Source organism: Triplophysa rosa, linkage group LG4 (genome assembly GCF_024868665.1).
Source record: "Triplophysa rosa linkage group LG4, Trosa_1v2, whole genome shotgun sequence".
NCBI classification, from domain to species: domain Eukaryota; kingdom Metazoa; phylum Chordata; class Actinopteri; order Cypriniformes; family Nemacheilidae; genus Triplophysa; species Triplophysa rosa.
Window position 1 is genome coordinate 2,575,506 of NC_079893.1, and position 16,603 is coordinate 2,592,108.

Genomic DNA, 16,603 nt, shown 5'->3' on the forward strand with positions numbered 1-16,603 from the left:
GTCCGGATCTATTATTGACATTATTTTGATGTTTTTGTTGTAATGATGCTTTTACTGAACGTCACTGTGGATGATGTACAGTTAACATTCATCGCTCAAGCACATCCTGTCTGAAGAATGAAGAGATTTAAATGAGACACAAATGAGAGCAGATCATTGTTTATTAACTTCACACCTGATGCATAAAAAACAACGAAGCGTTCTCTAGAAAAATAAAAGATGAGATCACTGCAGCCGACACACTTCATGCTCTTCTGTAGAAGACACGCTCGCACGCACAAAATTAAATGAAGAAAATCCAAACAGCATTCGAGTCCTTCAGATAAATAACATTTGCTCCTCGTGAACATCTGCTGCATTCACTTCTGTGATGAGTATCAGACACAAACACACGTCTGTCGAAGTTAAATGTTCATTTGTTAGAAACACACACACACACACACCTCACTCATAATTACTGCAATGATGTTTACATATAATAAAACATGACATCGTTGTGTTGGCGTCTATGAACTGCTGATAAAGCTTAAAGAGTTTATAGCTGCTGGGTTAGAAACACTTCAGTTATGTGGAAATAAAACAGTTTTATGATCAATAAAATTACACAAACTCTCCACGGTGTTAAAATGAAATTCATTTAAAAAGAATAACTGCAGCTTTCCCTTTTTTTTACTGAAGGTGAACTCGAACACCACACACAAACACAGCATTTCACACCAGCTGATGATAAATACATGCGTGTGAGGAATTATGGGTAAAGAAACAAAAACGTTGAATGAATTATTAACATTAAGTCTCTCACACACACACACGTGATTATATCGACAAAGACAGACAAACTCAAAATTATTTATCAATCATTTGTGCATTCAATTCTTGAGACCTTTGAAACTAACATTTAAAATAATATTTACACATATGTTATACAGTATTAACTTCAGCTCTCCTGGGTTGATGGATCAGTATTTACAGCTCAACACAAACTGCCGAAAATCCCAATCGTGATGTCTAAAACAAACAATTATTTACACACAAACAAAATCAAATCAACATGTCCAGAAGCACAGATAAAACAAGCAGCGCTCAGATCAGAGCGTTACAAACAAATGAAGCGAGTCAAAACAACGATTTAGTTTTAAACAAATATTAGTGACCGTAACGCAGGTAACAAAACAGAGACGTGTGTGTGTGTGTGTGTGTGTGTGTGTGTGTGTGTGTGTGTGTGTGTGTGATTGGCAGCGGTCACTCGGCGAGCTGGGATCGATGCTTCAGATGGTTTGATATCCGGCACGAGTTCTCTTACGGCCGATGAGATACGCGATGAGAACGATGAGCACCAGACCCGCCAGAGCTGCTCCCACTATGATGGGAATGAGCATGTTCTCCTGATCCATACGACACTCTTCAGCTACACAAACACACACACATTAAAATCATGATGTTGAGCGTTTGTGTCGAGTGTGAAAGGAGCCGATGTGTACCTGCTGAGAACTGGTTTCCTGTGACATTGAAGGGCTGAAGCTGAAGTCTGAACGTGTTGAGAGAGAAGTCTGACACCACAGCGAGCGTCTGCTCAGAACTGCACATGTATGACCGACCCACACTGCCCTGAAGATACTGCAGAGAACTGTTCTCCGCTGAGAACACAGCTGCACAACACACACACACACGCCAGAATTCAGTGATTCAAGTCAAGAGGTACATCATATAGAGCGTTCTGCAACATGTAAACAACTTCCTGTTTCGGTTTAATACAACAGAAATTCCTCCGGCTTGGTCACATGATCAGTGATGTGTAGAGTTTTACCCGTCATGTCAGGCCACCTGGCGGAGACGCTCACAGCGCTCAGATGAAACTTCTGAGAGGTCGAATTCTGCAGCGACACAAAACATCGGTTTAGAATAAAAACGACACTATGCAACACACTCACTTATACAAGACTTAAACGCACACACACACACACACCAGTGTGAAGGTGAAGTTGAGATTTGTTGTGTCTTCAGTCAGGATGAGAGTGGCGACTGTGACCCCACATGACCCCGAGAACGACGTCCTATTGGGCTGCAGGTTTCTGACCTCACTGACGCTCTGTGTGCGCACAAAAACACAGATACAGATATGACAACACAACACACCTGAACACCTGCGAGTTTGTGTGTGTCCGCACCTTGTTGCGAGTCTTGGATAAGTAAGTGACGTTGAGCTGCAGTCCCACGACAGCGAGCAGACAGGCGGTTGTGTTGTCGCTGGTGATTGTGTAGTTGCCTCGCTCCGGGACGCCCGGGGGTGATGGAGATGGCGCAGGGGTGGTTTTGGGTGGAGCCACAGTTGTGACGGTTTGATCAGCGCTGCAGACGCTCTCTGCACAAACACACATCATCAAACACACGACAAACAGATTCATCTAAACAACTGATGTGAACACAATCACACCGTTTGTGCTGAGGTTTCCTGTTTGCATGTACGCCTCCAGACGAACATCAGAGAACGTGACGGTGACATCAGCGTTCAGAGAGATGGGGCTGGAGCTCAGACAGCGATATGTGCTGTTCATACTTGCTGATATTCTAGAAGAGTTCGTCTCCACGGTAACGACATCTGTAAGAGTAGAAAACAGGCATGAACAGACGTGCAAGCGACACGTGGACGCTTTACCTGTGTGTGCCATCTCTCACCTGCGCTGGTGGATTGTGGGAAGGTGCTATTGTCACTCAGGTTGTAGCGTAAGCTCACTTGTGTTACCCCGTAGAGACTCCCGTTACTGGAGAACACGAGAGTCAGCGCGTGACCGTCACCGAACGACGCCACCAGACGCTGAGAAACGCCGTTGCATGTGCTGTTGTCTGTAGACGCCGAGTCCGGCAGAGCAAACACAACCGAGTTCTGATACACAACACACAACTGAACATTAGCGATGGACAAAAACACACAAAACACCAATCATGTGCTGTCTGAAAGAGTCGTAATGTCAAATGTTTACAGTGTTTAAAACGCACATGACGACACGCTGTTTAAAATTGTGTGCGTGTTGTTGTACCGTGCCATTGGTGCCATTGTAGGTGATGCTGAATTTCGCGTTGAGTTCCGCTTTAATGCACGTCGAGTTTCCGTCCTTCACCTCCAGCGTGACCGCGCGCGTCACAACCAAACAACCTAAAAAAAAAAAAAAAATTCACACACACAACTACACTTAATAAAACAACAGAACATTATACACAGACACGTCACTGCACTGAAGCGCGAAAATCGCAAGTTTAAATTTCAAGCGAGGTGACCGTTGGGCCGAGAGAAGAGTCCGCTGCTCTGACGTGTGAGGTGACGCTGTTCATTTCTGTCAGCAAAATAAAAAAGCTAGATCGTTTACATAATGAATACGTCTACAAACGGTTTGTGTATCATTTCAGCCTGATTGGCCTCAAAATGGCCTCAATTTTATGTTCGGTATTATAAGCATTTTTAAGAGCTGTATAAACAAGATAATCACGAAAAACAAGAAACAACATGCTATAAACGAACACACGATAATCACCACAGTCATTCTTTATAGTCCAATTAAAATCAAGTGAATAAACATGAAAAGTGAAAGCGTTGTAGTTCTTCATATTCACCAGGTGGCGCTATAACACTGGATGACTTCAGTAGATCATGAAGCAGTGGAGGAACATACAGTAGGGCTGCAACAACTAATCGATAAAATTGATAATAATCGATAATGAAATTCATTGTCAACGAATTTCATTATCGATTAGTTGGTCTGTGACGTCACTTGCGAGCTGCGCAGTTATAAATCAAGCGCATCTTCTTCCCTTTTAAAATTACCGTTTTAGATGTGTCTCTCTGTGCAGCATGAGCTGCGCAGTTTTAAAGTCAGACATGTCTGTCCGTGGATGCGTCTCTTCGTGCAGCGCGAGGTGCGCAGTTTTAAAGTCAGACGTGTCTCTCCGTGCAGCGCGAGGTGCGCAGTTTTAAAGTCAGACGTGTCTCTCTGTGCAGCGCGAGGTGCACAGTTTTAAAGTCACACTTGTCTCTCCGTGCAGCGCGAGGTGCGCAGTTTAAAAGTCACACGTGTCTCTCCGTGCAGCGCGAGGTGCGCAGTTTTAAAGTCACACTTGTCTCTCCGTGCAGCGCGAGGTGCGCAGTTTTAAAGTCACACTTGTCTCTCCGTGCAGCGCGAGGTGCGCAGTTTTAAAGTCAGACGTGTCTCTCCGTGCAGCGCGAGGTGCGCAGTTTTAAAGTCAGACGTGTCTCTCCGTGCAGTGCGAGGTGCGCAGTTTTAAAGTCAGACGTGTCTCTCCGTGCAGCGCGAGGTGCGCAGTTTTAAAGTCAGACGTGTCTCTCCGTGCAGCACGAGGTGCGCAGTTTTAAAGTCAGACGTGTCTCTCCGTGCTGCGCGAGGTGCGCAGTTTTAAAGTCACACTTGTCTCTCCGTGTATGCATCTCTCCGTGCGGCACAAGTTGTGCTGTTTTAAAGTCAGACGTGTCTCTCCGTGCATGCGTCTCTCCGTGCAGCGCGAGGTGGGCCGTTTTAAAGTCAGACGTGTTTTGCATGCATCTCTTCAAGCTGCGCAGTTTTAAAGTTTAAAGGGGAGATGTGTTTTAAATGACAAAATTAAAGATTATATTAGTAAAACCCAATTTGTGGCGTTTGCCCTGATTTGGTGGTTTATTTAGTTCAGAGGTGGGTAACGAAGTACATTTACTTGAGAACTGTACTTAAGTACACTTTTTGAGTATTTGTACTTAAGTATTACTTTTTCTGTTTACTTTTTAGTACTTCACTACATTTGAATGACAAATATCTCAAACTTTTCATGGCACAAAAAAAATGATTTCCTTGGCCGACCCTCCCCTCGCTCCCACGTTTGGGAGAGACTATTGTCAGTTGCTTCTAATATGACACACCTGAATCAACTCACCAGGTGTGTTAATTATGGAGACATTCACAACATTTTGGGAGAAGGCTAATGAGTTCAGTTGTGTATACTTTTCCCATATCTGATTTACTTATTATAAGCAAAAGATGTAATTACATTTTATCCGATTAATCGAAAAAATAATCGCCCAACTAATCGATTATCAAAATAATCGTTAGTTGCAGCCCTAACATACAGTAACACATTCTTCTTATGTAGTTAAACAAAGTCCTTTCAGTATATTTAACATGACTAGTAGTCAGTATGAGGTAGATTAAACTGGTTCTTCCACGACAGGCCTGTCTTCACCAAGGTAAGGTAGTAAATGCACATATACACAAACATGTTTTTAATCTAGATCTCTTCTGGGGCCTGTACCATAAATGTAGCTGAACAAACTCAGGGTTACAGGATTAGATTTGGGTTGACAAAACCAAACCGACGTGATCAAGCTTTGTTGGTACCATGAAGCAGCTCATGGAGTTTCTTTGTCAACTCAAGCTTTGATCCTGAAGCTAAGATTAGTTCACGCGCGCTTGCACATGAACGAGTGACGTCTGCATCGCAAAACCAATCGCGTTCAACATGGATAGACGGAGTTCCGTATGTTTCTAAGGAAACAACTATGCGCAAATATTAGTAACACAAAAATGCATTTCAGCCACGGAACAGAGTAATACTGTTTCTGCGGTCTACGCAAGAGAGAACTGTTTCAGAAACACTGCTGGTTGCGTTAATGCGCAAGTTCAACAACTATATAATACACATATTTACTCACTATAGTAAGGTAAATACTACAGTAGCGTAAAATATATGTAAAATACACTAGAGAAGCTAATTGTAAATAAAGAAGGCTAAATTTAATTATTTAATTAAAAAATGATTTTGGTCTATATAGCTAAGGAGGGTGAATTTTTTTATAACTCACCCGTTTAACTTATATTAAGCCTTAAAGTTCTGCAAATTTGGTGCGTGGCCACTTGAGTGACAAGTGGTTTCACCAAATGGGTGCCTCAGCTCCAACTACTGTACGTCCCTCCTCTTTGCCCATTTTCGATAATCCGGGAGTGACGCGCTGCTAAAAACGCGACGGCCAGCTCCGCCCACTTTAAGCTTCAAAACAGCTCATCAGAAACATACAGGTGACGTCACGAACACTACGTCCATATTTTATACAGTCTATGGTCCTAACATAGTAACCATCATTTGATTTTATATTCGTAATATATATTTATAATAGTATTTTTATTTTATTACACATTATTAAAAAGAACTAGCCATTGTAACATGCACTGTGAATTAGTTGCGTCACTTATATGTAATTTTGCTCACAGCTGAGATCTCTAGATCATAACCTGCTCCGGAGCAGGTTAGCAGTGCAGCGTAAGTTACTATGGCGATGAACATCGATTAAAGCCAAGTTACTTTCATGGTACCTAAAACCCAGGGTTGGCGGAAACTAATCCTAAACTTACCTGGCTAGCCACCTAACCGGCTTCATGATACAGGCCCCTGGTAGGGGGGGCATGGTGGACTTGAATAAACTGATTTGATTGTTGCTAATGATCCGAGTAATCTCTTTGTACTCAATAAGCATATCTGCTGTGGTCTTTGACTGATTTATAGATAAGCAATAACACTAAATTTAAAATCAACTGGTAGCCTGTTGAAAAAAACAGCATATGCTGGGTTAGGTATGTTTTGATGCTGGTTTGACCATCTTAAACCAGCTATGGACCAGCTAAGGACCAGCATCAAAACATACCAAAACAGCATATGCTGGTTTTTTCAACAGGGATAACCAGTTTAAGGATCTGAAAACTGGAGTGATACGCTCAGATTAATTGGGTTTGGTTAAAATCACACGCACACGCGCACACACACTTCAGGTCTTTTTCTATAATTTGCTGTGAGCTTTAAACTGCATAGATACTTATTTCAACTGTGAAGTCAATGGAACTCTTGAGAAATCAACGACCCATCTAACCACGCACAACACAATGACACACTGACACACATACATACGCACACACATGCTCGAGCGGGAAATAACTAACACCAACTGTGCAAAACATTTCGAGTGGCTGCCAATGAGACTGTTAACCTGATAGAACAAAACCACACCAGTTCAACTACTACTACTCCTAATAATAAGAAGTACAGTATTAATATTAATAATATGTTAATGTGTGTACAGATCCACAGTAAACTTCACCATCTCAATATACACGCGTGTAAATATTTAGCACAACTCTCAACTTCACAGCTCATGTGTGTGATGATAAACAGCTCCATTATTATTCTCCATCACATCACTTTCTGTCCTCTGCGCAACACTGAAAATCTGAAAAATCAAGGAAACTCTCTCTCCTTCTCGTCTATAGACACAGAGCACATGAACAGTATAGATACAGCATGTGTCATCCTGCAGAGTTTAAGCACTGACACACAACAGCTCTCTCATAGCATCAACGACATTCATACACACACAATCTGCTGTGTTAAAGAGTATTAAAAGTTCAAGAGAAAGCTTCTGTGTCGTGTCTGTCATATGACTTCACAGACGCGTCACGTGATCATCACCGACCGCACATAATCAGCTTGTAAAAATGTCGACAAATCCAACACAAAACAGATTCGGTGGGAAAGCGAAGAGACACGTCAGTGACGCAGAACACATCAGATTAGATCAGATCCGTAAACATGGCGATTAAAACAATACTAGAGAAAAACAAACGCGGCACGTTAAACTCAACAAACACAACGTGACGCCGACATTAAACGCAAAACTTCAAACTGACGGAGAATATCGGAGATTTGTGCGGTTAAACCGGAGCCCTGCTCGTGACGTCACGCAGGCAAAAGCGAGCCTCGCGCTTGATGCAGTTGAATGTTGTTAGCGCTAGTTAACTTGTAACTCACCCATCAGTGTTAAACAGACACCTGCTGTCACCGTCTGCCTGATGCCCATCATCTCCGCGAGCTGCCTGTCTGTCCGATAATATCCGATCAAAACACAAATGACTTTAAAGATGTGATCCGTCAGCCCTTCGCAGCGCGAATGTTCCAGTCATGTGAGGAGGCCAGTAGATCCACCCCAATAGTCACGTGAGAGGGGCAGTTCGTAACAACTGCGCGTATTAATAATTTCGGTCGCACTAGCACGACGATTATACAGTGTCTGTTTTTCAATAGCACGGTGCTAATTCAGCAGGATTGTTTTGCTTAGAAATGACGTCACTCTTTACATTATTCAGAGTAATAAAATGTACACGCAGATTAAATGTGTTTTGTAAATGCAGTTCTTGTAACACGTAGCCTATGTGATAAATGTATGTTGTGTGCATGACGGAAAGCTTTACAATACATGTGAAGCGTGAATGACAGGAAGCAGCGGTCAGTTTAAGACCACGAGCTCTGATGAGACTTTCACGTGAACACTCATATCTCATCTCACCATGAGTTGAAGTGACATTCACACAATTAAACTACTCATCTACACACTTCAGCTCCTGCACATCTCTCTCTACACACACACACACACACACACACACACACACACACACACACATATATATATATATATACATTAGGGTTGTCACGGTACCATAAACATGTCTTACGATACTATACCAGCTGAAGTATCTCGATACCGAGTAGTATCACGATGCTGTGCCATATAATTCAAATCTATACAAAAAACAGATTTAGATTAAACATTTTGTATTTACTATAGTAAACTGTATTATACTTTGCACTAGAATATGTTGTTGTGTTAACTGTAGTAACTGGATAAATTGTAGCAAATACATTTAGTCATTTAAATACTATAAATACTGTAGTATACTTAAATATTTACTATGTTAAGACTCAAAAACACTAGTATCTATGAGTTTTAGTAGTTTACTGTAGTAAATACTAAAGTACACTAGATCATTTTTCACGTAGGAACTAATTCAAATGTTGGACTAATTGGTACAGCAGTCTTTATAAAGGGAAATAATAGGCTTACTTTAAATGCAGAACTGAGACGGCCAGTAGGTGGCGTCAATTTTCGTTAGTTAGTGAGTTAGTGAATCATTTAACCAACTCGTTCAAATCGCCAATTTGAATCATTAACTCGTCCGAGACATTCAAAACACACATTCATTTTGGAGATAAACACCGCAAAAAGGCAGATGTAAGTGTTCAAATAAATATTAATGCGCATATGCAACACTACGATACTACCGTTTAAAAAATAGAGAGGCTACCGTAGCACCGGTACACCGTGCAACCCTAATATACATACACGTTACAGTAAAATAAGGTATTAAAGGGATACTTCACCCAAAAATGAAAATTCTGTCATCATTTACTCACCTTCGAGTTGTTCCAAATCTGAATAAATGTCTTTGTTCTGAGGAACACAGAGAAAGATATTTGGAAGAATGCTTATAACCAGACAGATCTCAACACCCATTGACTCCCATAGTAGGAAAAATTACATTATCATTTTTTGTTCTGTTGAACCCCAAAATATACATTTTGAAGAATGTGGGACAGCAAACAGTTCTGGGGCACTTTTGACTCCCATTGTATCTTTTCCTACTATGGGAGTCAATGGGGGGCAAAATCTGTTTGGTTATAAGCATTCTTCCAAATATCTTTCTGTGTTCATCAGAACAATTTTTTTACACATTTAAATGTAAATGATGACAGAATTTTCATTTTTGGGTGAAGTATCCCTTTAACAGTCTGAGTGGACTAACATTAGAGAGGTCAGAGGTCAGTTTCATGTTCAGATGATTTGAGTTCAGCTGAAGTATTTCACAGCAGTGTGAGGAGAAGAGCTCACACAAACACACGACTCGCTGTCTTTCTCAAACATTTGTTTCTTTAAGAAATTACTCCGTGAATGAGGCAGAAAATCACATTAGACTGAGTCACAGCACAACTGATTTAAACACAAACAATAAACCAGTGTCTCTGAACATCAAAATGAATATACAGTATATCTTCAAAAAACCATGAAGTCTGACTGTCACTGTAAAGAAGTCTTTATACATCACAATCACACAATTTGTTATCTGATTAAAAACATTATCAGATATTGCTCTGCATATACGATAGAGGAAAAAAACCTATTTGAATTTTGATGGTATAAAGTTCTTTTATGTTCTTGACATATTTCATGAGATTCAGCTACAGGGGATCTAGTCAGAATTATGAAAAAGAATAACTTCACACATACGATTTTAATTAAATAGGCTTTAATTTCTTTTTTATATCTTCGCTCGTTTACAAACAATAGAATCTCTGCTCTATAAAACATTACTGTTGACAGATGTGAATCAAAATACAGGTGACGACTGACAGATGACACACACACACACACAATCAATTCTGTCTCATCATCACGTCTTGTTTTATGTTGCTGTAAAGAACTCGCTCAGTGAGTGTGTATAAATGTTTGTGTGCGTGTGTGTGAAGTCCTGTTTGTGATTTCCGTTGCCTGAGCGTGTCACTGATAAACTCTGCAGCATCAGACTGATGTCACATCAGCAGAAACACGACAGTCATCAATGATAAAGTGCTTTCACGTGTACCACACCGCCTGAAGTTCTTAAGCCACATAGTGATACTGGTTGGGATTTTCTTTATCTCGCTCCATATAATCCCGATCGATGAGAGATTCCACACGCTTCTTCAGATCCGCTGGCTGTAATATGAACAGTGCGTTAACAGTCTGTCAGTGCTGCATGGAATTATGGGAATGTTTCACGCAGTCTGACCAACATATTCGAAGAGTTTTCCAAATAAGATGAATGCAAACAGATGTTATTTGAATTGGTCGTCGTCCGTTAAGCCATTTCTAGCAGATAAAATATTAAACGTAGAGAATTTTAATGACGTTCCAGTTTGAATATTTTTTATAATATATTATCCATTAATGATATGTAAATGCCGCACACCGTTGGACTGTTCCGCTGTCATGATTGTTGTTCATCAGACTGTACGACATCATTCCCGGAGGTCTTTCTCAATTCAAACACGTCTCAATAAACTATCACTGACATAATGATGTTGTGAGTTTCACCTTCACAGGGAACTTGAGCTGGTTATAGAGTTCGGACACCAGCAGATTGTGACTCAAAGTCTTTCTCATCTTCATGATCCGAACCACAGCAGCGTCGATCTGATACTGACGGTCCTGAAACACTCGCTCGGTGGTGCTCACCTGCTCCTCCACCTGATGACACACAACATCATCATCAGATTTCACACGTGCTAATAATACTGAACACGAAACCACTGAAGTCTGACATTTCATCAGCACCTCGAGTTCATACAGAAAACGAAACAAGGCAAAGTCGTGATGAGTTTCAGGTGGTGCCAGGTTGTTGCTACGGTTGTGTTTGATCGGGTCTCACCGCGAGACGTTCGGAGAACTCACCGTCTCTTTCATCTGAATCTGGTTGATTTTGATGCGGAAGAGTTTGTGTCTGAAGTCGCTGTCGAAGTTGAAGCGATCGCCGTCCTCCACCTCTTTCCCTCGAGGAGTTTTATTGAGTACGCGAGCTTTCCCGCAGGCCAGAGACTGAAGTGTGCGCTTGAGCTCAGCGTCCTCTGAGAAACACACAACACACGGCCTCAGATCATTACAAGGGCACACTGTCGTGACGTTTAAACCCACATGACTGTCTTTCCAAATAACGAAAGGTCACAGAAACTGATCACATGACTTCAGAAGGTTGGGACAGAGCACATGAGTTTGTGTGTACCGATGCCTGTGGCTGTGCGAATCTCCTCCACTGTAAGTTCATCTGTCTCATTAAACATCAGCAGCACAAGAGTCTGAAAGAGAGACACCTGAAGCTCCTTCTTGCCCTGCACACACACACACACACACACCATCACATACTGTACACATTACCAAACGATTATTACTGAACTAACATACAAATGTTAATATAACCCATTTTATTCATTGTTAAAGAGTACATGTTTTGTGATTTGTAAGGTCCTACTTTGGTTTATGGAGTGTCCGACAACAAGTACACGTACACACACGGTGTAAAAACACTTTCATTTTCTAATAATAGGCCGTTATTATTACCTCACTTCTTGACCCACTCTCAAATGATTCGTTCGGTCTAATCCCCTCCTTTCTGTCAGCCTACTCTGATCTGATTGGTCAGATGGTCTAGTCTGCTGTGATTGGTCTACCGTGTGCAGTGTCGCAAATGGAACGTAGGCGGGCATTACACGCAGTGACGCAAATCTGACCCGGAACTGAAATTCAAACGACAGACGACTCGTTCGCGTGATTCAGAGTCGACTCCTTTTTTCTCAAGCCAAGAACTTTGTTATTCGTTCACTTTCCGCTTTACAACTTGACAGACTGCTTACATTCACACACAGCAACATTACACACTGCATGAAATGTCTTTTTAAGGGCATTGTAATAGTTACTCTTTAATACAATGACTCACGTGTAATGTGTGTTCATAATTAATGTCAGTTTGTGTGTGTGTGTGTGTGTGTGTGTGTGTGTGTGTGTCACCTCTTTAAACTCAGTCTTCAGCACAGCGTGACCCAGTGTGGGCTGCCACTGTAGTTTACGCCCGCTGTGTTTCCCCAGATAGAAGATCTTAAACACCTCCTGAAGCTTCAGCATCTGCTCAACACACACACACACACACACACACACACACACACACACACACACACACACACACACACACACACACACGCACACACACACACACACAGTTAACACTGAGGCCTGCATCATTAGTGCAAACAAACACATGTACACACACCTCTGTGGGCAGATGGACGTCCATCGGTGTGTATGTGGGCCAGTAGCCCATGGTCAGAACGTTGACGGTCAGCTCGATGCTGCTGGATTCACTCTGGTTCTGAATATACTACACAAACACACACACAACTCTAGTGACCGCTGGCACAAATCCACTCAACACTGACAAACCACGTGTGATGAGCTCAGAAGAAAAACACATCAGAGTGTGAACACAATCAACACGACATCTCAACACAGCTCTACACTGTGTGTGTGTGTTTATGTGTATATGCTCTCACACACACCTGTTTGAACTGGATCATGATGTCTTTGGACAGCTCCATGTCTTTAAACATGCCCTCCAGTTTACTGGTGAATGCAGCTCCACACTCTATAACACACACACGCAAACACAAACACACAAAGTTTCACTCAGAATCCTGTTAAACTGACAGGGAAATCAGGGCAAAACTACACAATCGAACCAAGAAACCACAACTGTGTGTTCACTTCCTGTTCATACGATCATGTGACCCTCATGTCTGATGACCAATCACAGAGTGTGTGTGAGAGAGAGCGATCAGAACAAACCGTGTTTCAGTTTGGACAGCATGGACTTCTCAGCGTCCACAGAGGCGCTCTTCCCCAGCAGCAGACGTTTGGCCAAATCTTTCTTATAGAATGCTTCAAACACGTCTTTACCTGCGCACACACACACACACACACACACACACACACACACACGTTTCTTTGAGTCTGTAACAATGACAGGTCAGTAAAACGTCACCTCTGCTGCTACACAACAGTACTCATGTTTTATACATCACAACATAATAGCAATAATTTCATCATCATCATAATAGAGTTAATTTATTTAACTCTAGACAGTTTGTGTTTGATGAATGTGTGTTTATCTAGTTGTATACAACACACACACTTTACCGTGAATAAAGCGGAATATAATCATGATTTTGTCCAGGGTTCTCTCCATCTCTTCCTCTGTGGCCTCTTTGTTTCCAGCACGAAGTTTAGAGTCCACAAACTTAGCTGAAGACACACACACACACACACACACACACACACACACACACACACAAGAGTGTCACAACAACACAATAAATATACATGTAATATATGTGTGCACGAGTGCGTGTGTCCTGTACCGGTAAGTTCTGCTGGTTTGTTGGGTCTGTTGTTGACGAAGTTCTCGAAGGCTTCCTTCATTGTGTTGTTGAAGTTGTCATTCTTCTGGAAGCAGCGTTGGATGACATTGTCCATCTTATCCTTAAAGTCCAGCAGCTCTTGAATCATGTCTTTATCTTTCTCTGGAGAACTCACAATCTCTCCACCAAAGTCCTGCAGAGGAACACAACAAACGCACACATTAATATCACCCACAGAACACCAGGAGCTTTCTCAAAACAACAAGCTTTAATCTGATTGGCTAGCTTGAGTCAGTGTGCATATGCTCTTATGAGGATCTGAATTCAGTTCAAACATCAACACATCCTCAAACAGCTGTGCGTGTGTGTACCTTTATGTACTGTTTCCAGAACTGTAGCAGAATGATCAGACCATCTTTAACTTTACTGAAGAGCTGATACAACAGAGTCAACTCCGTCACACGATTCTCATCCAACAGTGTTCTGAGCCCTGAGGATCACACACACACACACACACACACACACACACACACACACAGTTAATGTGTGACTCATGGTAACAGGTCACAGTATCACAAACAGTCACACACGTACCTTTCTGTAAGATTGTGTTCATGTGTTCACCCAACAGCTGCTTCTCGACAGTTGAGATGAGAGCTTTACTGTCACAACAAACACAAGAAAACACACAGATTACACAACATACCATCACTACACATAAAACAGAGAGATCAGATAAACCCATCAGAACACATGATGAGTGTGTGTTGTTACTGTGTGCTCTGGTCTAAGTAACTGATGACACGATCATTCTCTTCCTCCAGACGTCGTGCGACGTGATGCAGATACTCTGGAACCTTCAGACACAACAAACACACATTCATAAACACACACACACAGGCGCATGAGCTTTATGAGATGGAATGTGATTGGTCCTCACCTCTCTCTCCTGCATGAGTGTTTGACCCTCCGCGGCGTACAGACGCTCCGTCTCTGAGAGGAAACGCTGCTCAAAACACTCTTTATACACCTGAACACACACACACACACATCACATCAAACTCTATTCAGTCTTGCGTATGACACCATCAGCCTCTCTATGACATCATCATCATCAGCGGCCAATCACCTGCAGGTCAGAGAGCATGCTCAGTAAGCTCCGCAGCAGACTCCTGTTCGCCGTCTCTCCGGCGCGCTCACGCTCGATCTGCTCCAGAATCCCGTCCACCGTCCTCCTCTGAACGCCGCTGTCGCTCACGATGTGCGTCCGGAACAACTCCAGCCCCGTGTCCCTGATGACACATCTGCGTTACTACAGCGACACAGACCGAGGGCAGATCACTCCGATGGGTCAACTCACCAGATGGAGGGCAGCAGAGCGTTCTGCAGGATGTACGTCCGATCCAGAAACAGAAAAATACTGCGAATCATGATCTACAAGAGGAAACACGCGTTCATGTGATAACTGCATCTACTGTGCATCACATAATAAGAACGATCTCCCATCAGCCTCTCTGTCTCATACCGTCTGTCTGCAGTGATCCTGCCAGCATCCGTTCATCTTCTTGAGGAACGTCAGGTTGTCCAGAGTCTCTGTGGAACACTGTTAAGAGCTCAAACATGACACTAACACACACATACTCACGGTGTAATAACACAAAGTTTACTGCAGCGTCCCCTGGTGGTGAAAAACGGATCCAGCTGAATTATATTGAAGGATATTCTCTGAACTGATGGATCTGAGCCTGCACGTGTTCTTCACAAACCTGACGCAACTGCTTGTATAACACGGGTGAGACCTTATATGAGCACAGATTCTCCACAGCCTGTGTGTGTGTCAGAGAGAGAGAGAAACAATTAAAGAGGTTGAAGAATTCTGGGTAGACAGATGAAAGGTACTGACCTGGTAAAGCTCTTCTAGGTTATATTTGATGGAAGTGCTGTTCTGAATGGCACACACAGCATCTCGAAGCTTCAGCCATGTGTCTTCAGTGTAACTGTCTGTCAGCTTCGGCCTGTCTGTCATTAACACACAAAACGTAAGACAGTCATGAGTCAAAACACCCAAACAAGACCTGAGAGAACGACACATTCACTTTTATCTAAAGCATCTCACAAACGAGAGAGAGAATTGTGTCTGTGTGTGCAAACTAGTCGAGTTAAAGTTTATTTATCAAATACACGCGAGCATATCTGTTATCTGTATTCACGTGTGTTTACGTTCTCTGAGCTGTTGAATGTTGTTATAATGTTTAACAAAAAAAAGTAAAAAGTGTGCAAACCTGTCTCGATAACACTGTGCATTAGATAACAGATATTAGACACAGATTCATACTGAGAATATAATAATATAAAGTGAAACTCACCTTTCAAGTTTTTAATGATCAGTTTCTTGGACGCTCCGCTTTTAGCTGTTTTACTGAGTCCGTTAATGTTTGATTTCTGAAGATCTTCTGCCATCGTTAAATCACACTCATAATAATAGTTTAATAAGTGTGGAGGATCTGTCAGTAACTTTAAAGTTGAACTCAAGTGTTTGCTGTCCGCTAAAGACCTGATACAGAAAAATATTGAAATATTTATCATATAATCATAGTAAAAAATGCATTACGCTGTACACATACTGTACATCCATACTGATCCGCAACGAGAATCATAACAGGAAGAAGACGAAAAGCCAAACTGCCGCTTCCGGTTCGATAAGAGTCACTTCTGTCACACACGTACAATGAAATATTTT

At 42.0% G+C, this 16,603-nt stretch overlaps 2 protein-coding genes across 3 annotated transcripts; both read right to left on the reverse strand.

Moving 5' to 3' along the window:
• Nucleotides 1-143: 143 nt before the first annotated feature.
• On the reverse strand, nucleotides 144-8,031 carry lamp1a (lysosomal associated membrane protein 1a). The gene is made up of 9 exons (XM_057332550.1): nucleotides 7,837-8,031; nucleotides 3,039-3,154; nucleotides 2,677-2,884; nucleotides 2,435-2,599; nucleotides 2,169-2,362; nucleotides 1,967-2,089; nucleotides 1,808-1,874; nucleotides 1,482-1,649; nucleotides 144-1,408 (listed from the first exon to the last, which is right to left on the reverse strand). Exons 1-9 carry the CDS (start codon nucleotides 7,886-7,888, stop codon nucleotides 1,269-1,271), a joined length of 1,233 nt encoding a protein of 410 aa, XP_057188533.1. The 5' UTR covers nucleotides 7,889-8,031; the 3' UTR covers nucleotides 144-1,268.
• Nucleotides 8,032-9,951: 1,920 nt separating this feature from the next.
• Nucleotides 9,952-16,524, reverse strand: cul4a (cullin 4A). Of its 2 annotated transcripts, none has more exons than XM_057332584.1 (20): nucleotides 16,230-16,524; nucleotides 15,767-15,882; nucleotides 15,585-15,689; nucleotides 15,389-15,457; nucleotides 15,224-15,297; nucleotides 14,993-15,155; nucleotides 14,804-14,893; nucleotides 14,638-14,720; nucleotides 14,458-14,525; nucleotides 14,235-14,353; nucleotides 13,864-14,056; nucleotides 13,643-13,747; nucleotides 13,292-13,402; nucleotides 13,006-13,091; nucleotides 12,720-12,827; nucleotides 12,461-12,574; nucleotides 11,679-11,784; nucleotides 11,351-11,523; nucleotides 10,994-11,146; nucleotides 9,952-10,615 (listed from the first exon to the last, which is right to left on the reverse strand). In XM_057332584.1, exons 1-20 carry the CDS (start codon nucleotides 16,447-16,449, stop codon nucleotides 10,520-10,522), a joined length of 2,352 nt encoding a protein of 783 aa, XP_057188567.1. In that variant the 5' UTR covers nucleotides 16,450-16,524; the 3' UTR covers nucleotides 9,952-10,519. The 2 variants fall into 2 exon arrangements, with proteins under 2 accessions (XP_057188567.1, XP_057188568.1); XM_057332585.1 differs by having other exon boundaries at nucleotides 15,767-15,878; nucleotides 16,230-16,235.
• Nucleotides 16,525-16,603: the final 79 nt, after the last annotated feature.